At 55.2% G+C, this 25313-nt stretch overlaps 10 protein-coding genes across 10 annotated transcripts; 5 read left to right on the top strand and 5 right to left on the bottom strand.

Annotated features, from left to right (window-relative positions):
* The first annotated feature begins 302 nt into the window (after positions 1-302).
* Positions 303-1066, top strand: BZA70DRAFT_311988 (uncharacterized protein). Its single transcript, XM_064914969.1, has one exon. The coding sequence runs from the start codon at positions 511-513 to the stop codon at positions 880-882; it is 372 nt and encodes a 123-aa protein (XP_064766850.1). The 5' UTR covers positions 303-510; the 3' UTR covers positions 883-1066.
* A 286-nt stretch (positions 1067-1352) lies between these two features.
* On the bottom strand, positions 1353-5351 carry BZA70DRAFT_282153 (fungal-specific transcription factor domain-containing protein). Its single transcript, XM_064913233.1, has 3 exons — positions 5127-5351; positions 2323-4973; positions 1353-2262 (listed from the first exon to the last, which is right to left on the bottom strand). The coding sequence occupies exons 1-3, from the start codon at positions 5315-5317 to the stop codon at positions 1694-1696; spliced, it is 3411 nt and encodes a 1136-aa protein (XP_064766849.1). The 5' UTR covers positions 5318-5351; the 3' UTR covers positions 1353-1693.
* Positions 5352-6735: 1384 nt separating this feature from the next.
* BZA70DRAFT_290893 (uncharacterized protein) lies at positions 6736-8342 on the bottom strand (the record flags this gene model as incomplete). Its single annotated transcript, XM_064914250.1, has 2 exons — positions 6736-8270; positions 8324-8342. The coding sequence occupies 2 exons, from the start codon at positions 8340-8342 to the stop codon at positions 6736-6738; spliced, it is 1554 nt and encodes a 517-aa protein (XP_064766848.1).
* A 755-nt stretch (positions 8343-9097) lies between these two features.
* On the bottom strand, positions 9098-10616 carry BZA70DRAFT_282147 (Adenylosuccinate synthase). Its single transcript, XM_064913232.1, has 2 exons — positions 10401-10616; positions 9098-10345 (listed from the first exon to the last, which is right to left on the bottom strand). Exons 1-2 carry the CDS (start codon positions 10497-10499, stop codon positions 9170-9172), a joined length of 1275 nt encoding a protein of 424 aa, XP_064766847.1. The 5' UTR covers positions 10500-10616; the 3' UTR covers positions 9098-9169.
* Positions 10617-11110: 494 nt separating this feature from the next.
* Positions 11111-14161, top strand: BZA70DRAFT_60816 (RAM signaling pathway protein-domain-containing protein). The gene is made up of 2 exons (XM_064915254.1): positions 11111-13409; positions 13471-14161. Exons 1-2 carry the CDS (start codon positions 11244-11246, stop codon positions 13663-13665), a joined length of 2361 nt encoding a protein of 786 aa, XP_064766846.1. The 5' UTR covers positions 11111-11243; the 3' UTR covers positions 13666-14161.
* A 1-nt stretch (position 14162) lies between these two features.
* On the top strand, positions 14163-16375 carry BZA70DRAFT_60817 (amino acid transporter). Its single transcript, XM_064915255.1, has 2 exons — positions 14163-14963; positions 15015-16375. The coding sequence occupies exons 1-2, from the start codon at positions 14473-14475 to the stop codon at positions 16147-16149; spliced, it is 1626 nt and encodes a 541-aa protein (XP_064766845.1). The 5' UTR covers positions 14163-14472; the 3' UTR covers positions 16150-16375.
* Positions 16376-19428, bottom strand: BZA70DRAFT_60992 (uncharacterized protein). Its single transcript, XM_064915257.1, has 3 exons — positions 19121-19428; positions 18865-19035; positions 16376-18797 (listed from the first exon to the last, which is right to left on the bottom strand). Exons 1-3 carry the CDS (start codon positions 19163-19165, stop codon positions 16602-16604), a joined length of 2412 nt encoding a protein of 803 aa, XP_064766844.1. The 5' UTR covers positions 19166-19428; the 3' UTR covers positions 16376-16601.
* Positions 19429-19444: 16 nt separating this feature from the next.
* Positions 19445-22248, top strand: BZA70DRAFT_282140 (small-subunit processome). Its single transcript, XM_064913231.1, has 3 exons — positions 19445-21669; positions 21708-21779; positions 21838-22248. Exons 1-3 carry the CDS (start codon positions 19603-19605, stop codon positions 22153-22155), a joined length of 2457 nt encoding a protein of 818 aa, XP_064766843.1. The 5' UTR covers positions 19445-19602; the 3' UTR covers positions 22156-22248.
* BZA70DRAFT_282139 (uncharacterized protein) lies at positions 22249-23664 on the top strand. Its single transcript, XM_064913230.1, has one exon. The coding sequence runs from the start codon at positions 22575-22577 to the stop codon at positions 23592-23594; it is 1020 nt and encodes a 339-aa protein (XP_064766842.1). The 5' UTR covers positions 22249-22574; the 3' UTR covers positions 23595-23664.
* Positions 23665-23677: 13 nt separating this feature from the next.
* Positions 23678-24758, bottom strand: BZA70DRAFT_60891 (uncharacterized protein). Its single transcript, XM_064915256.1, has 2 exons — positions 24323-24758; positions 23678-24258 (listed from the first exon to the last, which is right to left on the bottom strand). The coding sequence occupies exons 1-2, from the start codon at positions 24416-24418 to the stop codon at positions 23761-23763; spliced, it is 594 nt and encodes a 197-aa protein (XP_064766841.1). The 5' UTR covers positions 24419-24758; the 3' UTR covers positions 23678-23760.
* Between the last annotated feature and the right edge of the window lie 555 nt (positions 24759-25313).

The raw sequence follows: 25313 nt of genomic DNA, 5'->3' as shown, positions 1-25313 counted from the left end.
AGGGCAGTTCAAGACACAGACAGAAACCCGTTCGTTCTCTATAATCTCTTCCGACAGAATCACAGCAGCCAATTGCCCTCGAATCCAGCAAAACAACCAACCTCAACCGCGTCGACGATGGTTTCAGGGTCCTCGAATTGGGACTTCTTCTGCTGCGTCCTTTGGCTGCTCCTCGACGCTGCTGCCGCAATCTTTTTGAGTTTTGTCCGCCAACCTTAGCGAGTGCTGACATCTGAATCCGAGGGTCTGGTGGGAGACCTGGAAACAGCCGCTCGAGTTGCTTTCTTCGTCGCAAAGAAGAAGAATCAGATATCGACACCGCAGACTGCTTCTCGTCCAGCTGGTTTACTCACCGTTTGTCTGCTTTGCTGTTCCTGCTTCTCGGCCTGGAAGCCAATTGACCGCGCACCCGCCTCCACTGCCTCCATCCATCCGCTCCCCTCCGGCGCCGCACCTCCTCCTCACCACCACCACCCACTCTTTCTCCTCTCCACCACCACCACCACAGAAATGAGCTCCTACTCCCGCGGCCCCGAATACTTCCAACCCCGCAACCGCCTCTCGAACCCGACGCCAAGCGCGGTCCTGCGCTCCCGCACCGGCCGCAAGATCATAATCTACTTCCTCGCGCTCGCCGTCGTCTGCATCTTCATCTACTTCTCCTTCAAGGACACGCGCGAGGTGCAGCAGACCGAGCGGGAACTTGCCGAGCGGTTTGCGAACTCAAGAGTTTACCAGTCGGGCGGGAATGCCGTCGACCCGAATTCGCCGGTTGGGGATGAGACGGTTGAGGATTTTCCGCAGGCGGAGGAACCGGTGGTGAATAAAAAGGCTGTACATGATAGTGCTGCGGTCGCGAAGGATATAGGCGAGGACGCCTAGTCTGCTTGCTGTTGTTGTTTGTTACGATCCTTGTTTGTTTTTACGATGGTTGTTTGAGTTATGTATGGTTTAATGTGGTTTATGTCAATCATGCCGAGTCTAGATAGTATCTAGACCTCTCTCCGACGAAAATACGAGCCATGATCGAGCAGGGTACTATCCTCCACTCTCTATAATAGAAAAGATATGTTCTATGTGTACTTAATTCCTCATAACTGCTCAAAACAAAAAAACACAAACACAACCTCACTCAATCACTCAAATCAACATCAAAACCAAAGCAAAGCAAATAAAACTACATATATGCGTACTTCCCACCTTAGACTTGTATACACTCTCCTCCTCACGAGCAGAACAGACGAGTATACAGAGAGGAGAGAGAAAGGAAAACAAAAGAAGAAGATTAGAAATATCAAGTTCCGTATAATAAATCCTACATGTATTCTGTGAAGGAGCCCCTACCGATAACCAAGAAAAAAAAAAAGAGAGAAGAAAGAGAAAATAAGAAGATGAAATGATCATGAGAATACAGACGGAAACCAAACCCAGTTGAAAAAAGAGGAGGAGGTAAATAAAACCAAAACCAGAATAAAAAGAAGATAGAAGATGTATGATTACCAAATAAACCCTTGAAAATGTATAAAAAAAGATATAAGAAATATCCCAATGTATAACGAAAACGCCGTACCGTAAAATCAATCCCGCCGCTGCAACCTAGTAATACCTCTGACTCTGCGCCTGCTGCTGCTGCGCCGCTCGTGCTTGTGAGAAATGAGACATCATAGATGGCGGTGGTCACCCGCCGCTCACCCTAATAATACCTCTGACTCTGCGCCTGCTGCTGCTGCGCCGCTCGCGCTTGTGAGAAATGAGACATCATAGAAGGCGGAGGCGGCGGCGGCGTCGGGTTAGACTGCTGCTGCGCCTGCTGGCTCGACGGAGGCTGCTGCGCCTGCGGTCCAGTCGCTGGCGTCGAGCTCATCGTCACAGGACTGCCCTGGCTGCTCGTGCTGCCCCCTGCCGACACCTGCGGGGCAAACATCCCGCCGAACCCGCCTCCGACGTTGAAGTTCGCGTTGCCGTTGCCGACGGCGAAGAATTGGTCCCAGATCGAGGCAGACGGAAGCTCGTACATCATCTCGTAGATCCGCTGGCCGTCGTACTCGTCGTCTACCGTCGGCACACCGGAGTAGAAGTTGGGCGTGGTCGGGCCTGACGAGCCGGAGGGGAGGTGCTGTTGAGGCGCGGGTTGTCCTTGTTGCTGTTGCTGTTGCTGTTGTTGCGAGAACGAGGCTGGACGTTGCCATCTTTGCTGGCCGGACGAGATCGAAGGTGACGTAGACGACGCAGACATCGTCGAGTCTCCCGGAGAATTCACAACTACAATACCGCTGTTAGTATCACATTCTCTTCTTCAACTGCTTCTTGTATAGTACTCACCATCTGAACCACCGAAATACTGATTCGTAAACTGCTGCTGCGCAGCCGCTCCAGGACTAAACTGATACGCATACCCCCCACCCTGCGTGTTCCCGCTCACGTTTCCCGAATACGCAACCGGATGCGTAAAGTTCCCATGCATCGGCGGCACCGCCTGGATCTCCGCCGCCGTCTTGAAGATCTCATCCAAATCAGGCTCCATCTCCGTCATCCACTGCAGCGTGTTGGACTCGAACGACGCAAACGGCGACATGCCGCTGCTCTGGTTCGAGTTCTTCACCGACTCGGTCGCGGACGACGTCGACTGCGGCGTGCTCGCCTGCGACGGCACCGCGGGCTCGAACGTCGGCGTCAGGTTCGGAGGGACCATCGACGTAGGCGACACGGCAGACGGCGAGGTCGCGGACTGATACTCCTGCGAAACGCCAGGACCCATCGGGTACATCTGCGGATACTGAGGCTGCGGCGCCGGCAGCTCAATCCGATCCGGCCGCGCGGACGGGATCTGGGGAAGCGACGCCGGCGTCTGCGACGACGTCGACGACCGCGAGCGTTTCGACCGTTTCGCAGGTGGCGGCATCGGAGGCGGCACAGGCGGCGTCGCATTACGCGCGCCCGAGCGTCCTTCGCCTTCGCCCGCGATCGGGCCGGGGGGAGGTACAATCTCCCCCGCAGCCGCCTTTTCGTTATAGCACAGACGAAGGATGGCGGCCGTCAAGAGCTCGAAGGTGTCTCTGCATCCCGAGGCTGCGTCGCATTTGTCGACCATCCCGCTCAGCACGTGGATACACGCCATCGTGTTGAAGTCAATCACGTCCATGCGCGTTCGTTGCCGGACTTCCTTGGAGTGGTAGAGGCAGTAGAGATAGGAAGTGCCGGCCATGAACAGGTTATGAACCGCCATCCATGTATAGTTGATATTCTTCTCCCTGTGCAACTGTCTGTACGCGCGAATGACGTGCTCTGACGCATCAGCAATGATGAAAAACGCCTCAACCGACGGTCTCGGGATCGCGGGCGAGATTCCGTGCAGCAAAAGGCGGGTTTGCTGGTAGTTGAGGTCGAGGAAGTAGAGGTTAAAGTTGCAGTTCATATCCTTTGCCGACTTTGGCGACGAGTTGTGCCATTCTTCCAACCGCCGCGCCATGTTTGTCTGCCACTCCTTGAGCGTCGCGAACCGGCGCGGCAGCTCGGCGCGCTCGTAGAGAATCGTCTGCACTTCGGATTGCAGACGGCGGATCTGGAAGATGTGCACGGCTACCTGCTTGTATGAAGGCGGCGTGTCTTCGGGCGGCTTCACGATTCCTTCAGAAGTGATGAAGACGTCGTCGAGGTCGCTCGGGAAGGGCACCTTAATGCTGTTATCTGCGATTCCAAACGGTCGGCCGAGGTAGACGCACACCTGTCTGTCCATCGCGTACGTGCACCAAAACAGTCGCCGTCTGAGATCGAGCGTGCGCGCGTCAAACGGATCAGACTCCTTGCTCGAGCCCTGGCCGTTCTTGGGCACGATGTTGGTGCCGGACCATGACTTGACGCCGCCTTCTACGTGTAATCCCAGATCGACGCAGAGACGGAGCGCAACTCCGAGCACATACCACACGCCAGGAACTGCGGGCCGCATGATGGAGTAGAGACCGAGAAGTAGGATTCCTTGCAAGGACTCCAATCTGTCCGGTGAGGCAAACACAGGCTCGATGTAGCGCATCGCGGCGGCATGGTAGGATTCACACAAGAGTGCGGGGTACTGCTGCTGATGGACGGCGACGCCGATGGCAAAGATCAGGTTGAGGAAATAGAGCGACCTGTGCATCTCTGGAGAGTCCGCAGGGTGGTGCTCGTGGGTTGTGCCGTTGGTAAAAGGAGGATGGGGATTGCTGTGGGCGGTGCCGTTTCCGTTGCTGGAAGCGCCGGATGCTGTCGCGGATTGTTGAATCTTTGCGTCTGATTTCAGACTGTCAAACATAGAAGGCGACGGCAGTTCTACCTTTACGCTTTCGCGGGTCTCGGTCGGCGAGCCAGCGGCCGACGACGAGACCGAGTCGTTTCGCACGTTGTTGAGGTTTGCCAACTTTGTCTGCACCGAGTACGCGCCGTAGACGGGTTCAAAGTACGAGTGGATAAAGTCGTCGCGGTGGAAGATGGGGATCTGAGCGTTTGCCTGGTTGAAAAACACTTCGAGCAGGGTCTCGGCGACTTCCTTGGACGGCAGTGACGCCGATTGGATCTTGACCGGTTTCTGACGGACGGTCATGTCGGGCTGCTCGGAGGAGGCGATCGACATTGCTGCGGAGGGGATTTCCTGGCCGCGAAGCTTGACGGCGGCGAACATGAGACGCGCGAATGAGATGCCGGAGGATAGTCCGAGGAAGGAAGGCGAGCTGAGCGTGCTTGAACCTTTCATTGACACAAGACCGACTGTAGAGACCAGCGAGTCGACGTCCTTCGGTGTCTGTCTTTCGGTGGTCGTTGTGGCCGCGGCCGCGCCAGATTCGGTCTTGACGGCGGCGGCGGTGGCAGGGTCGTTGGAGTTGGTGGTGGGGTCTCGATTCGGGCGGTTCGAGGTGGATTCGGAGGGGTCGATGGGGATTCCCTGGTTCTGGAGCTGGATTTCGAGGAAAGCGACACGGTCTTCGAGGTGGGCGATGTAGCTGTGGGATTGTTAGTGTGTGTAGAAAGATTAAACGCAGCTTGGATTGTCGTTGCCATTGCAATGCAGCGCCCCTCAACAGAGCACAAACAAAGCACAACCAACCAACAGGATCAAAGCAGTGAAAGAAGAGAAATTGAGCGAGTGGGTGTACCTTCGCGGGACCTCGCGGCCGGTTGCGGCGTCAAGGCCGACGCACTCGACGCCGGCCTTGAGACAGGCGGAGCAGGAGGGGAACTTCTGGTCGCACTTTGTCTTTCGCGAGCGACATCGGGAGCAGGCGGAGATGATGCGGGTGAGGTGGTTCGGAGCGGGGCCGTTGCCGGTGGAGGCGGAGGACGTCATCTTTGCCGATGAGGAGGAGGAGGAGGAGGAGGAGGAGGAAGCGGCGGCAGCGGAGGAGGCAGCGCGGTCGCCGGATGACTTCGAGTTGTACTGCTTGTGTGCACGATTTGGGCCGTCCTTTCCGGCCTTCATGAAGGGCAGGACAGAGGCGGCAGGTGGAGGGGAGGATTGGAGGGAGCGGTGGTGGTGCTGAGTTTTTCGTGGAGGGGACGAGGAGAGTTGTGGGCCTGGCGCAAATGGAGAAACCCTGCGCCCTGAGACCAGGCAGCCGGGCGATATCGTCGGAAGGCTACGCGGGGAGAAGAGAAGAGGGATGATTAAGAAGAAGAAGAGGGTGGACTGTACTGTTTTATGGGATTATTCTGCAGATAATGGAAGCAGCAGATGGACAATTGAGGAAGGAGTCCGCTCAGCAGCGTCGACATCGGCCACGGCAGCGAATCGCGGGCTGGCCAGTGCATCTGTTGATGGTCCTCCCGCCGCCACCGCCATTGAGGAGCTGGGCTGGTGCTGGTGCTGTTCAGTGCTGATTAGTAAAAGCAAAAGACGTTGCTTATCGGCGGGGAGAACTGCTGCTGGAGCTGCGGCATATTCTCATTCTGTCTTCCATCTTCCATCTTCCATCTTCCATCTTCTATCTTCATCATCTGGTTGATCGGTGCAGCCGACGCCGAGTCAGATTCGGTCGGGCTGAGCTCAGACAGGAGATCTTCTTTCTTCGTCGTCGTTGTCTGGTTCGATGAGGATAAAAGCATCGTAGATTAGACCCTGTATGCACCTGTCTCGGCCGGGCTTGGGGTATTTGTTCTTCTACTCTCTCTGCTTCTTCTTCTCTTCTCCTCTTCTCCTCTTCTCTCTTCTATCCTGATAAGACTGCACAGTGTGATCAGCAGGCTGGCTGCATCCCAGCACTCGTCCAGCACTCAGCCATCCGCCCGATATCGCTATCTGTCGCGTGCCCCTCCGCTCTGATGCTCACCATCCCCGTCCTCCACCTCTCCTCACCCACTCACTCTCCTCCTCATCTCATCCACTCCACCACCTCTTCTCAGTTCATTCCCGGGCAGCTCGTGTTGCTTATCTCCACCCTTCATGACTCAGTCACGGTCATCTCAGCAACCCTACCTTATCTCTGTTAGTCATTGCTGATCTAACTACACTATACCTCATTCAGAGCCCTAACATGCTACCAACATTAGTCATCGGTTATCTCATGTCTATCTCCACTTCATCGTAGATCAGCATCTCTCCTAATTCACTTCTCTTCTACATCTCAGAAGCAGTTGCAGTAATATCATGTGTATAAGGCGCATTAATTAATCTTCGGCAGGTAATATTGTACATCGTGGCAATCAAACAGCATCATCAACATACCAACTCCCACCTCACCTCTCTCATCAGACATTATTCGTTAATCCTCAGAACCCAAACAGTCCCTTTCTTTTCCTCTGCCCCGGAATCTCGAGTCCCGGAACTATGACCGAGTCCGCAGACACATCCCCGTCGTCGTTCACCTGCACCTTCTCCTGCGCCTTCTCCTGCAGCTCCTCGTGCACTAGCCTGTCACACCCCGACTTTGCTCTAAACTCCCGGATCCGATCCATCATCCACCCCGACGTCACCTTCTTTGTATCGTCAAACAGGTCGTCGCCTTGTCGGAGCCGCTTGTGGCCCAACCGCACCGACTCGCTCAGCGCGCACATCCCGGTCTGGTACCGCCACCCCAGACACTCGCTCCACGCCTCGCAGTACGCGACGCAGTTCTCGAGCGACTCGTGCGCGGGCGCGTCGATCGCCTTCGGGTCGGTGGGCGAGTACTTGCGGTCGTCGGACCGGTTGTCCCAGTCCTCGACGCGTCCTTCTGTCATGTACGGCCGCATGAACCAGTGGAACACGTCCGAGTAGGTGATATACTCGTCCTTGTCATGCTTGCTCTTCCAGTCGCGCTCAAACTCGTGCAGCCGCTGGATGTCCTGCTGGTCGACGTGGTGGAACGACATGATCGGCTTACACCAGTTAGCTGCTTTCGCCTTGACGATCGCGGGCGGCTCGCCCAGGAACTTGAAGTTCGCATACGGGTACTCGTCGATCCCCTTTGCGATCTTGATGCCGCTGTCGTAAAGCGCGTGGGCGACCATCAGGTCGCCGCAGCAGGTCTTGATGGTCTTGGCCTCGTACTGCTTATAGTACTGCGGATCCTTGCCGAACGAGCGCAGCATCGCGCCGCGCGAGATTACAACCACCGAGCCGCCGTGGGCGAACTGCACTGGCGGCTGGCCGGCGGGCGAGCCCATGTACAGCGCGTGGCGGTGGTCGAGAGTGCGGAGCCAGTTCATGAGCGGCGTCCAGAGCACGTACGAGTCCGCGTCCATGAAGATGAACCATTTCGCGTCCGGGCGCGTGGCCCAGGCGTGCTGGAGCATGGGCAGGTTCTTGTACTTGTCCAGGTTCCAGCCCTTTTTGCTGCCCGTGATTGCGCCGTTCTTCTCCGGGATGACGTTGTAGTGGCCGGCCTGCATTTCCTGCTGGATGCGGTAGATTTCAAAGTCTTCGGTCAGCTTGAGCGGCTCGGATACGTTCTGGAGGGTGTCGACGACGTGGTGGTCGCCGACGGTCTCGGCCATGTCGGAGTAGACCTGGAAGTAGGGCACCTGCTTGAACGTGGTCATGAAGTGCACGGGGAGCCGTTTCCAGAGCACGGTGGCGCCGGTCTTGACCATGAGGTAGACGTCCTCGATGCCTTCGGGGTAGTCCGTCTGGACGATGCTGGGGGAGCCGGGCGCAGGGTGAGGGAGCTCGGTGCGCGAGACGTGGGGCGGGTCTGGTGCGGAGAGGGCGATGATGGATTGGGTTTTGTTTGGGCCGAGACGGGCCATGAAGGAGAAGAAGGAGAAGAGGGAGAAGATGGAGATGGCGGCGATGATGAGGAAGGTCACGCGTTTGTTCACGAGGGCTGTGGTCGAGTCAGTGAGATGAAAAGATGAAGGGGGGGAGGGGTGGTGATACTTGTGCGTTTGCCGTCCATGGCGGTGAGTATCCGCATACGCAGCTGGCGATGGATATCGCTTAGCATCATGGGAGGAGGCGATAAGAGAGGAAGTACAGAAAATGGGGAGGAGTATGGAGAGAGGAAGAAGAGAAGAGGCGGGGAAGGCGATGATAAACGACGCGGTGAAGTGGCTCAGACGGTCCTTCACAGGCCAACGCTTTCCTCTACCCGCACGAGCAGCGACCAAAACCGATAAAAGTCCTCATCGATAAAGAAAATTCGGTGACGGTGGTCCGCCCGGGAAAGGCTCAGCACAGCGAGCTCGAGTTGCTATCAGCCGGTTCGGGCGGGTCAGGAACGCAGCCGTGCGCGAAGGAGGCGCCGCGCGTGGGATTCGCTGACCTGGCGGGTTTGACAATGCGGACCCGGCGAGGAAACCAAGCTGGTGTATTTCTGATACTTGGATTAGTAATTGTTCTTGTCACCGTGATGATAAGCTGCTGTCTTCTGTCTCTGTCTACTGTCTACTGTCTACTGTCTACTGTCTACTCTGTCTGTGATGTCTGTGATGTCTACTCTGTGTCTGCGAACTAGCCACGTACGGCTGACTAGTGCAGTGCAGCTCAACTGCTACTCCTCAAACAGCCTCGGCCCGTGAGAAGAACGAGGAACACTTATATTGTCTTCCAAGTAGCTCTGCACAAGTGCGGCGGTGTTGAGCTTCTTCGCTGCTCAGTCACGTTATTTACTCTGATTAATTCATTATAGCGCAATTTGAGCTTACTTCTCTGACATTTATAGTAGCAACTCTAGCAGTGTATGTATTTAATATATATATAAAACAGCAACAGCAACAGCAACATCTACACCTCAATCATGGCCGCCCGCGCAGGTCCAACACCAATATATCCAACCTTGACGCCCAAAAACTCCTCAATGAACTTGAGATACTCCTTCGTCGCCGCCGGCAGCTCCTCGTAAGTCCGGCACTCGGCTATGCTTGTCTTCCAGCCCTGCAGTGTGACGTACTCGACCTCCACCTTCTCGACCACGCGCAGGTCCTCCGGGAACGAGGTCAGTCGCTGGCCCTTGTAGTGGTACGCGACCGCCACCTTGATCTCCTCGAACCCGTCGAGCACGTCCAGTTTCGTGATGTTGATGCTCGTGAACCCGTTGATCCGCGCAGAGTACTTGAGCACCACCAGGTCGAGCCAGCCGCAGCGCCGCTTGCGCCCTGTCGTCACGCCGTACTCGGCACCCACGTCCTGCAGCGTCTCGCCGACCTCGTTCAGCTGCTCGGTCGGGAACGGGCCCGCGCCGACTCGCGTGGTGTAGGCTTTGACAACACCAATAACCTCCTTGATTGCCTGCGGCGGCAAGCCGAGACCGGTGCAGACGCCGCCGATCGACGTGTTGCTCGAGGTCACGTAGGGGTAGGTGCCAAAGTCGAGGTCGAGCATCAGCGCGTTCGCGCCTTCGACAAGAATCCGCTTCTTTGCGTCGAGCGCCTCGTGCATGAACGAGACCGCGTCGGTGACGTAGGGCCGCAGTTTGACCGCGAGCTGCTTGTAGCGCACGAGCTCGGCCTCGACGTCGTAGTCGAACTCGCCGTAGCGCTTCTTGAACGAGCTCACGAGCGAGCGGAAGAGAGACTCAAACTCCTCCCACGCACCGTCCTCCTCGGAGACGAGGTGGTGGACACGGATGCCGGATCGCGTGGCCTTGGTGGAGTAGGCTGGGCCGATGCCGCGGCGGGTGGTACCGAGCGCGCCGCCGGAGAGCTCGGCCTCATGCAGACCGTCTGCGATCTGGTGGACGTCGAAGACGAGGTGGCAGCGGGAGGAGACGAAGATGCGGTTGTCGGCGTTGAGGCCCTTGGAGACGATTGCCTCGAGTTCGGAGAAGAACGAGGGGACGTGGACGACGACGCCGGAGCCGATGAGGTTGACGCACTCGGGGTTGACGAGGCCGGAGGGGAGCATGTGGAAGTCATACTTGATGCCATTGACGACGATGGTGTGGCCTGCGTTGTTGCCGCCCTGGAGATTAAGAGTCAGTAAGGAGATGAGGAAGAGCAGGAGGAGGAGGACTAACCTGGCAACGAGCACAGACATCAATCTTGTCGCAGAGGATGTCGACGAGCTTGCCCTTTCCTTCGTCGCCCCATTGCGAGCCGATGACGACGGAAGCCATGATGATAGTAGAGAAGAGAAGAAGAAGAAGAAGAAGAACTAGCGATTGAGAAGAAGAAGAAGACAACAATCCTCCAATTGGAACGAGAAAAAGACCAGAGAAGAGTGGAGTCCGGGCATCGCGAGTTTTGAGAAGAGAAAAGGTTTTCAGTTCAGGGCCGCCGAGCAGATTTAAAGAAAAAGATTTTAATTCTGAGAAATTCGCCGGTGCTGAGGTTTACACTAAGAAGACTACTTAAACCGCCGCTCGTCCACTTCTCTTCTTCTTCTTCTCTTCAACTTACATAAAACATATTTCCCGTCTGGATTACCAGCGGCGTCGATTTTGTCTCTGTTCGTTAGATCTGCACAAATGGCCGGACGAAGATTATCTGTTTATTGCCGCTGCTTTATATAATCCAGGTTTGCTGGTAGTGGTCTTTGATCTCTGCAGTGGTATTCTTGGTTCGCTCGGTGGCTACATGTTATTAGAGTAGTGTAGATTGAATATTCTTTGTATATAGTATCTGTATCTGTATCTTATATCTATATCTTATATCTATATCTTATATCTATATCTTATATCTGTAATAGAATCGTATATCAAATATCAAGTATTGCTCCACCCAGGTTAGGGCACCATCTCCCACTTCCAACTCCACCCCTTCTCACCCCCTTCCTCACCTTCCCCCATCCTGATCACCCTCCTCTCCTCTTCACCACCTCATCTCCTCCTCTTCTTCCAGACCCGCGTCTGTAGCCGCTCATGTCGGCCTCAGCGCCCGTCGAGCGCTCTCGCAGCAACTCAGAGTCCATCGTAACCCAGTCCTCCCGCGCTGCCAAACGCATGGGCTTCGTCGTCTCCCGCAGAAACCAGGATCTCTCAAACGTGCCTGAGCTCTCCCGCGCGACCTCTGATCGCATTCTCTCTTCTTCTTCTTCTGCTGCTGTTTTTTCTGGATCAGCACTGTCGTCATCTCACAACACCGCCCCATCCAGTGCTACCAGCAGTGCTACCAGCACTACCACCAGCACTACCAGAGCAACCTCCTCCTCAAGAGCTCCTCCGCCACAAATACCCCCCTCCTTCTCATTCTCCTCCTCCTCCTCCTCCTCCGCAAACGGCATCTCGCCACACCACCTCCCACCCCGCCCATCCCTCTCCCCGTCCTCCTCCACAGACGCACCCCACACCAACGCCACTCTCGCTCCCGCCTCCTCCTCAAGCTACAAATATCGACAGCACTCCCGCGGTATATCGCACGACTCAATCATGGAGTTCTCATACCCTGCAATCGGCGAGCGCGGCGGTAATCCGCTCCCCGCACCCGGCTCGGTCCCGCTCGCAGCCACCTCGAGCTCGTCTTCAAACTCCTCTACCTCAAGCAACCACTCCACACACACCATCCGCGACCGCGACCGCAACGATTCCGCCGCGTCTTCAAGCTCGACCGTTTCCGGATCCACAGTCACCTCCGCTGCCAGCGGCAAGAGTCATAAATGCCACAAGAGCCACAAGAGCAACGGCAGCGCCGGCTTCGGCGTCAAAGAAGCTTCAAACCTCGATGTCGAGTCGCAACCCAATGCGTACTTTAAGCGATTGTCGGTCATGAAAGAAGAGCATCCTCATCTGACTGTTCCGTCGCCGACCGCCGCGACTTTCCCTGCCACCGCGCATGCCAGCCACGCACAGTCGTCGATGATTATGTTTTCTACGCAGATCGTCGAGTCTTCCCGAAGTATCCTCTTCTCAATCTCGCAGCTACTACCCGCAGTCCGTCATTTTCTCGCCTTTTGCGACGACAAAAAACTCTCCTCCGTGCTCGCAAATATTATCTACGGATCAAAGATCCAGATTGATAATCTCGTTCGCTCGCTAGAGCACCACGACGCTCTTCTTGCCTCTACCTCCGCAAACGCGGCAGCCGCGGCGGCGGCGGCAGCGGCGGGGGGCAAAACGGCCGCTCGCGGAACCCCGCCGATAGCTGCCGCGCACTCTATCGAGCCCGTGATCCACGCGACGCTGACCTGTCTGCACACGTTCAAGCACGTTGTTTCGCTGGTGCAAGGCAACATCCGCTCGCTAGCATCGCGGGCAGAGATCAGGCACACGCGATCGTTTTTCCTGCTGCTGTTTGGCACGCTGGCGGAAGTGCGCAACGCGTGGAATACTCTGCTGCCTGCGCTCGAAGAGTGTCGCACGCCGGTCTATTCCTACCTTTCAAACAATGGGGGTGGGGGTGGCAAAGTGCTCGCGAGCGTTGTGCGGTCGCAGTCCGCTGCGCGCCAGCGATCGCCGCAGCCATTGCAGTACACATCAGCTCCACCGCATCTGTCGTCGCCGAACGGGCTTGCGACACCGAATCCGTCTACGCTGACGATCGAAAACATGCCGCCGCCGCTTCTGCCGTCGTCGATGAATCTCCCGACGCCTTCGTTCCTGCCGCAGACGCCGCACTCTATCGGGTCCCAGAAAAAGATCCCGCCGGCGATCATCACGTCGCTGGGCGGACCTGCCGTCCAGCATCCGCCTACGCCAGGATACTTTGCGACCGGCGTCGGCGGGCCTGCGATCATGAGTCCGACCGTGGGCTCGTACTACGTACCCTCAACTCCGATGGAGAGCGGTCCCGTGGCGTTTCATTTCCCTATGGAGCCATCGGAAGGCGACGACGAGTTATTTGACCGGATCAACAACGCGATCCAGTCCGCGAACTCGGTGCTTTCGCTCGTGCTGGGTGGTATTGCGGCCGAGGTGGGCAGCGGCGGCGGGGAAAAGGAGCAGCCGGATTATAAGATGCTTGATTTGCGGAGTATGTGTGAGATGGGGCTTGATATCACTGGGCAGTTGAAGGTTCGGTTGACTACGATCCGCGACGGGGATTATGGTGAGCGGCAGAGGTTTGGGGAGGAGACGAATACGTTTGTTAGAGTATGTTTTTTCTTATTCTTTGTTTATCAGTGGTTTGAGGAAATGGCTAACATTGGAATAGGTCATCATCAACATTTTGGAGTTCACAAAGACGATTCTGAGCGACTACAACTTCCTAAGCGAAGCTCGACCGCAACTATCCTCGCTGACGCGGGTGACCAAAGAAGTGCTCACCGGCGCCCTGCGACCGAGTGAAAAGTCTTCGGCCACTGCCGCGTCCACGATGGTGGCTACTCCGAACCCGACTTCCAGCTGAATCTAGCTGAAAAAAACGACTTTTATATAATGATTACTGATGATGAATCGACGGAGATGAAATGGGAGTATTTGGGATCAATGGACGGGCTAAAAGGCGCATATATAGATGAAATGGATACCTCTGGATCTATATGATTTGTGTTTTTACGACTATATATATATATACAAGCCCATGCCTGGGATCGAGCTGCCGCCGCGCTTTGAATGCTGGGAGTGGGCGAGAGCAGGTGTGGGTGCATTACTGAAAGTGTACATGTGTTTTTTCATCTATTTCTTTCGTTTATTATACAGGGCGTTCGTTTGCTGTTATGATTATTAGATATCGTGAATTTTAAGTACATATTCATCCTTTATTCTGTTTATCCACCTGAGTATACTATGGTAGGATATGTATTCTTTATCAACATTTTACGTTGATTTTTAGTGGGCAAAATAGTGACGAGAAAGAAAAACTCGCCCGCCAACAACCGAAAGTCGCTGCTGCCGCTTTTTTTATATTTTTAACTTCACGTGGCTCTCAATATGAAGAAGTGAAGAAAAGCAATTTAGTATCTCTACAAAGCATTTTCTTTACTATTTTCTCTATTTTCTCTCTGCGGTTTTCTTTCTTATAAAAAGAAGAGAGGACGAAGGAGTGATTACTATCTTTACGGAGGACAGAGAATAGGTGGTCATCGCGCAGGATCAGTGCTGCTGCGTTTAACTTCTTCAGTCTGTGCACGCCCGAGCAGCCAGCACCAGCAGCAACTTCCAGCGTCTCAAACTTGTCGAGTCTTTGTCTTTCTTTTCCTTGTCAAGTGTCGTTATGGCTTCTTCGTCTTGGCCGCGGCAGTCCTCAGAGGTGCCGATACTTCACAGCTCGCGGAGTAGTCAATCATTAAATCTCGAAGAGCAGCAATTCACATCACCCACCACCACCACCGACGACACTTCCCACCCCGACTTCAACCGACCGCGCGCGACCCACAGTTTCGACTACCGTCTCGAAGACGACGACCCGTTAGCAGACGACGGCGCGCTCTCGAGTCCCTTCCGGTCGCAGCACGAGAGCCTGCTGTCGCGGATCGAGGCCCCCGCCGTGACGCTGGCCGGGATCGAGTCTGATGTGCCGGACGGCGCGCTTCCTGGGAGTCCGCCGGCGGAGAAGAATGGGATGAAGATGGCGTTTATGAATATGGCGAATAGTATCATTGGCGCGGGGATCATTGGGCAGCCGTATGCGATGCTGCAGTGTGGGTTGGTTGCGGGTGTTACGTTGTTGATCGTGCTCACCTTTGTGATTGACTGGACTATAAGGTATTCCTCCCCATCACCTTATTTATAAAACTACACACTCTAACTTTACAGGTTGATGGTCGTGAATGCAAAGCTGTCCGGGACAAACAGTTACCAAGCGACGGTATCAGCCTGCTTCGGGCGCGGCGGCTACCTCGCGATCTCGCTCGCGCAGGGTCTTTTCGCCTTTGGCGGCTCGATCGCCTTCACCGTCATCATCGGCGACACGATCCCGCACGTCATGCTCGCGCTCTTTCCCGGCGCGGCGAATATCCCCGTGCTGAACCTGCTGACGATGCGCAGCCCGGTGATGATCATCTGCGTGCTGTTTATCTCGTTCCCGCTCAGTCTGAGCAAGAACATTGCCAACCTGGCAAAGGCGTCGCTGATGGCGCTGATCAGTATGTTTGTCATCATCATCTCCGTCGTCGTCGAGGGCATCCGCGCGCCGAGCGAGCTCAGAGGGAACTTTTCGACCCCGCTCTGGACTATCAATTCCGGCGTGTTCCAGGGCATCGGCGTCATCTCCTTTGCGTTTGTATGCCACCACAACTCGCTGCTGATCTACGGCGCCCTACGAAAACCCACGCTCGACCGCTTCGCCCGCGTCACGCACTGGAGCACAGGCGTATCGATGCTCGCATGCATGACGCTCGCGCTGGCGGGTTTTCTCAGTTTCGGCGACCGCACGGACGGCAACGTGCTCAACAACTTTGACGCGTCAAACGTGATGATCAACATCGCGCGCTTCTGCTTCGGCTTCAACATGCTCACCACTTTCCCGCTCGAGATCTTTGTCTGCCGCGAAGTCCTGCTCGATTACATCTACTCCACATTCATCCCCCTCCCCTCCCCTTCATCCACATCCGCATCCTCCCCCTCCTCCCCCTCCTCACCAATAATCGACCCCTTCGCGCCCCGCGAACCCTCCCTCCGCGCCCACCGCCTGACAACAGCAGGCCTAACCATCATCACCCTCCTCGTCGCCCTCGTCGTCGGCAACCTCGGCATCGTGCTCGAAGTCGTGGGGTCCACATCGGCCTGCATGCTCGCGTACATCCTCCCGCCGCTATGCTACCTCAAGCTCGCGTCGTCGCAGGAAAGCAGGCGGTGGCGCGCGCGCGCGGGACCGATTGCGTGCGTGGTGTTTGGGGTCACGGTCATGGTTGTTTCGACGGGGCTGTCGATTGCGAAGGCGTTCGATTAGTTCAAAAGTGTTTTTGTACTTGTTCTCGTATTTGTTTTTGGTTTGTATATATGGCATAGAGGTCGTCGTTCATTCTAGACATGAAATTATAGATTTCCTGGTGCTTGAAGATGATAAAAAACAGTATCACTCAAAACAGAACGAGGCGACAGTTGTATATTTTCGGGCGTTGTTTATAGAGCTAGTTATAGAGAATTAATTGCATTGCTTTACCCTTTTGTCGATTTCAGTTGCTGGCTTTACAAAAGTTACAAGAAGGCACGTGGGATGTAGTGTAGCTAATTTCCATTCAAAGGTAAAGTCATAAACCCGCGCCATCGCGGTGGTTATAATACAGTCAATCAATCAATCAATCACACTAGAAATACAAAAAACGAAAAAGGAGCAAGCAGAGTCGAGGTCAAAAGGTATAAGCATACAGAGGAGAGGTAGAGGAAGAGGAAGAAACGTGATCAGTTATAAAACGACGCGTTGCATTTTTCGCGGTAGTAAGTGATAGCACCACGGACCGCATGCGCAGGGGACGTTGTTGATGCGAGGAGCGGAGTGGTCGTCGCAGTATCTGCGTCGTTCTGGATCTCGTGCTGCAAAGACTCGTCGTCCTCGTCCTCGTCGTCGATGTCAGTCACATTCGCAAACTCATCACTACTAAACGAAAACTCCTGCTTGCGATGTTGCGTAGTCTCATCTGCATGCTCTGTATCCTGCATTTGCGCAGATACGCGACGACGACGTTGGCTGCCAAAGTAGGTCGCTAGACTATCCCAATACGACGACGAGGGCATAGACGGCGAACCTAGATGTACTTTCATTTCCTGCAATTTGTCGCCTAGATCTGCGCAGGTCTTGAGCTCTGTCTCGGACGGTGATGCTTCTTCGTCAACGACAGCGGCGGCGGCGGCGGCGGCGGCGGCGGCGAAGGAGTTATCAGCAGTAACTACCCGACCACCTATCTCAGAAACCGCGGGGACACCATCCGACCGCACCTCAGACAAACAAACTGCCCCTCCGCGCGCGTGTTTCTGGATAAACTCCGAGACCACGGCGCCAAGCGACTTTGCAGAGAAACTGCTATCTTCGTCCTCGTCCTCGCTTCCGCTGAAACTTTCTTTCCCTCTTTCAGCGACGACGCGGTCGATGGCGCGGTGGTCTCGGTCCGAGATCTCGACTGAGGCGTCGGTGATTCGGTCTGGCAGCGAGCGACGGGGGATGATGGGCTCTGCGGTGGAGGGCAAGGAGGAAGACGAATATTTGAACCATTTGAAGCCGGAGATGAGGTCAGGAGAGATGATGTGCGAGATGTCGTTCGTCAGGGGATCGTCGGTAGTCTCATCAGCTAGCTCGGAGTCTGCGTCAGCATTGGCTGCTGTTTGCGCCATGAGGTGCTGGGCTTCGGGGACGGAGATGAAGCCAAGTGAGAGAAGTGAGCGATCGACTCCTGAAATGTCTTGCTGCTTTACTGAATCATCTCCAAGAGCGGTATCCGGTGACGTCCCAACCGCACTACTATCAGAGCTATGCTCCGACGAGTCGTCATTGACAATCTCCATATCAACTTCAGCGCAATCTCCTTCCAGATCCCCAACGCAGCTCTCGACAATACTCATATTCCTCTCTATCAGCCTCCGTTTCCGCTCCCACTCTTTCTCCTCCCACTCGTCCGTCTCCTCCTCGACCTCCTCAATCGGATCCCGCAGCTCGGGCACGAACCGCGCGCGCGGCCATTTAGACGCACAGTCCGTCACAAACACAGCATCAGCTGGATCCTGCGGTATTTCCTCGCGGCTCAGCAGCAGGGCGGGATCGCAGAGGATCTGCGCGCCGGCATACGACTTTGATAGCGTCTGCCGGAGATGCTCTTCGAGCTGGGAAATAAATTCGTCGTCGGCGTTGAAAAAATCATCAGCTTCGGGCGCGGAGGAGGATGAATATACCCAGTTGCCGTCCTCGATGGGTGTGAAGTTGAGAGACAGATTTTCAGAACAGGTTTGGTAGAGGATATTCTGGTATCGCGCGAGAGAATTTGGATCGATGCCGATTTCGGACAGCGAGATTTGTGCAATGTCGTGGTAGAGTAGTTGAGTTGCAGATTCAGAGCGGGTATCAGCAGCTTCACAGACGAATGATTCAGAGATGACAGGTTGTTCGAGGTTGCTGAACGAGCGGGCGGATTTCTTGGAGCGGCGACGGCTGCTGGTTCCGAATAACCAGTGACGGAAAGAGTGTTTGCGCAGCGTGGTCTTGTTGTCCTCACTCACTTCGTCCGCCGAAGACTCTGGTAAATCAGCAAAAGCTGTATCAGCAGCAGCACTGCCGCTTCCCTCTTCGGGCTGATCCTCCCGCCGCTCCTGATCCTTGCGCTCTTCCTCTTTGGTATCCTTATCCCCCGCCCTGCGCCGGTGAAACGGGCGACTTAGCGAGAGTTTCCAAGTACCGCGTTCTTTCTTAAGACCGCTTGATGGAGAGGAGAGATTGTCAGGTATATGCTGCTCTGGGTCTTGCTTGGGAGGGTCGACCGGTTCCTCTGCTTCTTCGCCCGAGGGAGGATTACTATAATCATCAGCAGCTGCTGCCGGCGTATTCAACGGTCCCGGAAACGGAGGCATATCATTCTCGTCAATCTCAAAAATACTCTTGGCATTCCTCCTCTATATATCAAAACCATGTTAGCCACCACTCCACACCTCCTCATCAAAACAAAGTGAGAAAACAAGCTTTGTGATTAATAGACCGCCTGGAGAATATATTTCGTTTCTTGATAGTCGAGTGTCTACCCGGCGGAATAAACGGCGCCACAGAGGCGGTGAAGGTAACTGCTTGCTCCGGCGTGAAGATGGTTTGCGCGAGACTGGTGTCGGCGGGGTCGGTCGAGGGGGTGGATGGGGTCTATTCCATGCAAAATGTCAGTCAGCTGCCAGCTCAACAGAGTGTATAGCAAGACCAGAAGTCTGGAGATAAAAAGGGTATATACAGTATGCGGACTAAAGAGCCTCGCGAGGGACTTGAACACGCTCATTCTTGCTCTTGTATCGGGTATAACCACAGATGAAGATCAACAGAGAACAGACGAGACTACTTTACAATCTCGATGGGCACTTCAACTCCTCAGCACAACCACACAAATTATCAAAACAGTCAACAGTCAACAGTGTCTACACAAACAGCCTCAGCAACAGTCTTCCTCTCAATCGCAGCAGTCGCATCCAAACCAAATCCCAGGCAGTTCCAGAATCCGCCCGGCCCGTTTTCTCGCCTAACAATCAAACTTTAATCGCAACTCCCGCTGACATTCAAAAACGGGGTTTGTAGGTGAGGGTGCGGCTCGCGCTTGGGAGTTTGACAACTTTTTTTTCAGCGCGGAAGGAATTTTACTGCTGAGAAAGGTAGAAGGCAGCTACACCGCACGACGAGAGAAAGGAATAAGTTGTCGTGAAGTTGAGGTTATTATACATCATGGCAAAAGGAAGTAAAGCCAAGAAGGCAACGACGGCAGGTGCTGCGTCGAAGCGGTTTGAAGCAGCGCTGCAGCAGGTCGAGAAGACTGCGAACGCGAGCGATAGTGATTCGGGCGATAGCTTTCTCGATGATGATGAGCCTGAAGAGGAGATTAGTGATGATGATGAGAGCGGGAGTGTTGATGAGTTTGGAATGCTGAAGTTTGGAGGGAAGGAGAAGGGAGAAGTGGATGATGATGAAGCGGATAGTGGCGATGAGTTTGCTGGTTTTGACGACGACGGAAGCAGCCACGAGCAGACCAAATCAGACGACTCAGCCTCAGACGAAGAAGAGGAAGAGGAAGAGGAAGGCCAGGCAGGCTACGACTCAGACTCCGACAACGAAAACGGCGATCTCATGAACCTCAAGCACGCGCTCACTCATGCCGCCGAACGCGCTGCGGCAGAGAAAGCCGAACAAGAGCGCAAGATCCGCAAACGCAAGCTATACGGCGACTGGGCCGACAACGCGCCTCCACCGCTCAGCGACGACGATGAGGACGAGGACGAGGACGGGAAGCCCCGCGAGAAGAAGAAGAAGAAGGTCACGCTGGAGGATATTCGCGCACACACCTCGTCAGCGTTCGGCACGCGCGCGATCGCGCGGCTAGATGAACTCGAGAAACGCGCAAAGGGCAAGTCGGAAGTCGTCAAGGCGCGGCTCGGCCGGCGGATCGAGCAACGCGTTGACCGCGCGGCCGCGTACGAGATTGCAAAGACTGAGATCAGCAAGTGGGACGAGACCGTGCAACAGAACCGGCGCGCGGAGACGCTTGAGTTCCCGCTGCAGCAGAACCGGTCGGCTCCAGATAATGTCGCGCAGGGCATGGATGACGACGCGGAGTTTGCGGGGGAGACGCTCGTGCATCAGTTGGAAGGGCGGCAGGTTAGTCTGGAAGAGGTGCGGGCGCGGCGGAACGAGCTGCGGAGGATGCGCGAGATGATGTTTAGAGAGGAGATGAAGGCGCGGCGGGTGAAGAAGATCAAGAGTAAGACGTATCGGAAAGTGCATAAGCGCGAGCGCGAGCGCGAGGAGCAGGTCGCGGCGCAGCTTAATGGGGAGGATGAGGACGTTGACGACGACGAGGAGGGATACGACAAGCTTGTTGCGCGCGCGCGCGAGCGGATGCAGTTAAAGCACAAGAATACGAGCAAGTGGGCGCGCGATATGAAGCGCATGAGCTTGAACAAGGATAAGAGCAACCGGGCCGAGCTCGAAGAGATGCTGCGTCGGGGCGAGGAGTTGACGCAGAAGGTCGCCGGATCTGATGACGACAGCAGCGGCGACGAACTTCCGGAGGACAATGACGAAGACGAAGGAGAGAGTGCGTCGGGGTCGAAGAAAGCAAAGGGGATTATGCAGATGAAGTTTATGAAAGACGCCGAAGACAGGATAAGGAAAAGCAACCAGGAGGAAATCGCTGCGATCCGCCGGATGCAGGACGACGACGATGACGCGGAGGACCTCGAGGATCAGGGCGACACCGCGCGCGAAGTCATCAACGAAGGCCGTCGGCGCTACGGTCCCGGCGCTCTTGAAGCACAGGCGGAAGCACAGGCCGCGGTCGACAAGTCGAATGAGATGGAGGAAGACGATAGACCTTCGTCGATCATCAAGAAGCGAGGTCGGAATATCGAGATCCGCCATGTGCAGGACGATGACGATGACGCGCCGCAGAAGAAGAAGGGCGGGAAGAAAGCGAGTGCGGAAGATGCGGCGAACCCGTGGATTCAGGACGTCGATCCCGGATCTGTTACAAAAGGCGGCTCGCTGCGTGCTGTCGACAAGGATAGCTCGCGGAGCGAAAAGACAGAGGCCAAGCTGAAGCGCGCGCGGCAAAGATCCGCCAAAGCAGCCGCTGCCGCGGCCGACCCCGCGGAAGGCGACGTGCAGATCAACGTGAACGAGATTCTGCAGGTGCGCGGCGTTCACGATGAGGTCGATGGCGACGACGGCGAAGTTCCTGATGCGGCGGTGACGATGGTGGCTAAGAATGGCCGGACCGAGTTTCAGCAGAAGGAGCTTGTGAAGCGGGCGTTTGCGGGGATGATGTTGTGCGCGAGTTTGAGGAGGAGAAGAAGCATGTTGTTGAGGACGAGGGGGATAAGGAGATTGATGTTACGCTTCCTGGATGGGTATGCTGCTCTACTTGATTATTGCTTTACTTTTATGATATGCTAACGAGGTATACAGGGATCGTGGACTGGTATGGGAACCCGCAAGTCCAGCAAGCGGTTCATCGAGAAGGTCGACGGAATCAAGACCAAAGACCGAAAAGACCACAAACTCCAGAACGTGATCATCAACGAGAAATCGATAAAGAAGAGCGCAAAGTACATGACCGAGAAAGTACCCTACCCGTACGAGACGCGGGCGCAGTACGAGCGCGCGATGCGGATGCCGATTGGAAAGGAGTGGAGTACACAGTCTACGCTGCAGGAGGCGACGAAGCCGAGGGTTATTGTTAAGCCTGGCGTGGTTATTGATCCTCTGACGGCGCCGTTTTCGTAGGGAGGGAGAGCATGGACGAGGACGGATAAGAGGGTTATGGATGTCCAGGGTTAATACAACAGAAGTTCTCTAAAGCCCCCACGATCATGTAGAATATACAATAGCATCGACTGTCCTTTTCAATGACTTCTTACGGTAATAAGCAGCACTGAGAACATAGCCGGTGTAGTGTTTTAACAATAAACAAAAGACCGGCTGTAAGCAAACCTGAGTCGCAGTCAAAAAATTAGGCTTCGGTCGGCGCCGGGGAAGTGCGTGCCGAAATTCCACTGCGCTTCGTTCAAAAGTATGAAAGCAGTTCACGGCCCACCTCCGAGGTTCTTTATCTTTTCCTCATTGTTTTGTCGATAAGAGAATAAACAGACAAATTCAACAGCTCACAGCACAATCTAGAGAAAGAGCAATTGCGGATAATAAAGATGTCGACCGCTCCCGAGTACCATATCGATCAACCCTTCCTGACGCCGCACAATCTCCTGGGCGAAGGCCCGACCTACGTGCCCTCGACCGACGAGTTCTTCTTCCTCGACATCCACCGCTGCCAGATCGCGTACCTCAAGGTTCCTACCGACTCGGCGACCTACACCGTCGCTCCCTCGAACGAAGCCGGCGGCGCGCCCGCGATCGAGGTGTTTTCGACCTCGGCCGCGGTCGCTACCCGCACGACGTACCCCGACTCCCCGATCGGTGTGCTCGCGCTGCTGCCGGACTCTCCCGACCGGTTCCTGGTAGGAGCAAAGTACGGGTTCGCGGTTGCGTCGCCCAAGAAGAACGCGGAGCTGGAGTACAAGGCCGATGTGTACGCGAGCGATCCCGAGAAGCGGGCAATCATGCGGTTCAACGACGGCAACGTGGATCCTGCGGGCCGGTTTGTGGCCGGGTCGATGAAGCAGGAGAATCCGACGAGCGTGGGCTCGTTGTTCAAGCTTGAGACCGACGGCACGGCGTCAGTTATCTTTGACGAGTGCGCGATCCCGAACGGGCTGCAGTGGTCTGCGGACGGCAAGACGATGTTCCACATCGAGTCGACCAAGTTCACCGTGTTTGCGTACGACTACGACGTCAGCACGGGCACGGTGTCGAACAAGCGCCCGTTCGTGGTGTTTGACAACGGCGAGGAGTGCGACGGCATGACGATCTCCGAGCAAGGCGATCTCTTCATCGCGGTCTGGAACGGCAGACGCGTCGAGCAGCGGTGCTCAAAGACCGGCGCGCTCAAGGCGAAGTACTTCCTTCCCGCGGCGAGAGTTACTTGCCCTACGTTTGGCGGAAAGAACTTGGACGAGTTGTACGTGACTACGGCGTCGCTGCATGCGGACGATCTGGAGTATGTCTGGACGGAGGAGGACGCGAAGAAGGATCAGGGTGGTGAGATTTTCAAGTTTAAGATTCCGGGCCAGAACGGTGTGCCGAGGGGGGTGTACAAGGGTTCCATCTGAGCTTTGCTTCGATGATCTGTTTGATTTATGTTGAATTGATTATACAAGGTAGACAACATAACAAAATACACTAGAAATTAAAGTAAAAGACAGGTAGACATCATAACCAAAAAAATACACAAGAACCAAAAATGAATCAAAATAAAGACACGGGAATAAAACGAAATCAAACACCAAGTTCAACAAAATCGTACACTAACCGCTTCGTGAGCGGCTCCTTCAAAGACTTTGAAGTGAAATACAGTCTGACGACGTACTTTCGCTCAAACTTGCCCTCGTCGACCTCGATATCAGTGAACCCAAAGGTCTGGAACGATTCCCACTCGTAGCTCTTGGGCTGCGAAAGATCGCCTTTTGCGTATGCAAAGATAAGCTTTGCGTCGGCGTCCCATCCCTGGGCGAGGAACGGGCTGATCTTCGCGGCTTCGTCGGCGGTGGTGAATTCCGAGCGCGCGACGACGGGGCCAAAGACGGAGGAGACGCGCGCGCGCTCTTCGTTGTCGAGGATGCGGGGTTCTTCTGATTTGGCGCCGGCGGGGAGAAGTTGTTCGATGTCGAGGCGGACTAGGCCTTCGGTGTCGGTGAAGAATTGGAGTTTGAGGGTGATTGGGGCGAGTTTGAGCGCGTTGCGGACGATCCAGGAGACGCCCTGGACTTTGAGGACCTGTGGGGGTTAGCGGGGTGAATGATGAGATGGGATGATGATGAGCAGCAACAAGGGAGCGTACATCGTCGACGGCGGAAGAGAGGTCCTTGTTCTGCTTCAAGGTGACCTTGACGGTGACCGAGGGATCGTTGAAGTTGATTGTAGCAGGGACAGACATTGTGAGTTGAGAAGAAGGCAATTGAAGGAAGAAGGGTGATAGGAATGGGAAGAGGAAGAGAGAGGAGGAGAGAAGGCTATTATACCTCCACCGAGTCAACGAGCGACTAGCCGCTTGGCCTGCGCAGAGGCCCTCGTGCTTGTCCAGAGGAGGGGTCTGCGCTTCCCCACACCAAAAGCGCACGTGCGCGCGACGAGGGCGTGAACAAGGACTCGCGAACGTGAAGATGGCGTCGGTTGGCCAAGCGACCGCCGGCGATGGGCTCTCGAACAAGGACCCGGCCGCGGGCTTTAGGTTTGGCGAGCATGTGAAAGCTGGCAGATCAACTCAGCTCAGCCCGGTGCCTGGAGGCTGTTGATGGGACGACAAGACAACAGCGGCGATGTGTGTTGATATGAGCATGCAAAGGCAGTATCGTAGACCATCTACAAGTCCTCGGTCGTCTGCAGAAACATCACCCTGCTCGTCTTCTGCCCGAGGAAGCGCTTCTCCACCGCAGCGCGGCCGCGGTTGTCGCGACTATTCACTGCAAAGGTGATCTCGGCATCACGTGATATTACGACTGCCAACGAGGGCCAACGCTCGCCGGTGGAGCTGATCATAGTGAGTGAGTGAGTGAGTAAGTGAGTGTGAGTGAGTTGGAGATGGGTAGTTGATGTGGATTATCATAAAGGATCTTTATGATGAGTGAGAATAATGGGTCTGGGTGGGTTATCGTTGATCCGGCGGAGAGAGAACAATGGAGACCGACAGCAGGGCGACAGAGCAGAGTTTGGCAGATGAAGATCGTCGGAGAAGAAGTGAGCAGTTTAGTCATCTTCTTCTGTTCTATTTCAGTTAACTGCAATTGTCTAAAGAAGGATAAAAAGATGCTCAGAACAGCAACAAACAATGA

This window comes from Myxozyma melibiosi (genome assembly GCF_037950935.1).
Source record: "Myxozyma melibiosi strain Phaff 52-87 chromosome Unknown BZA70scaffold_10, whole genome shotgun sequence".
NCBI lineage: Eukaryota > Fungi > Ascomycota > Lipomycetes > Lipomycetales > Lipomycetaceae > Myxozyma > Myxozyma melibiosi.
Note: the sequence above shows the minus strand (reverse complement) of the source record. Positions and strands in the feature narration are given on the sequence as shown.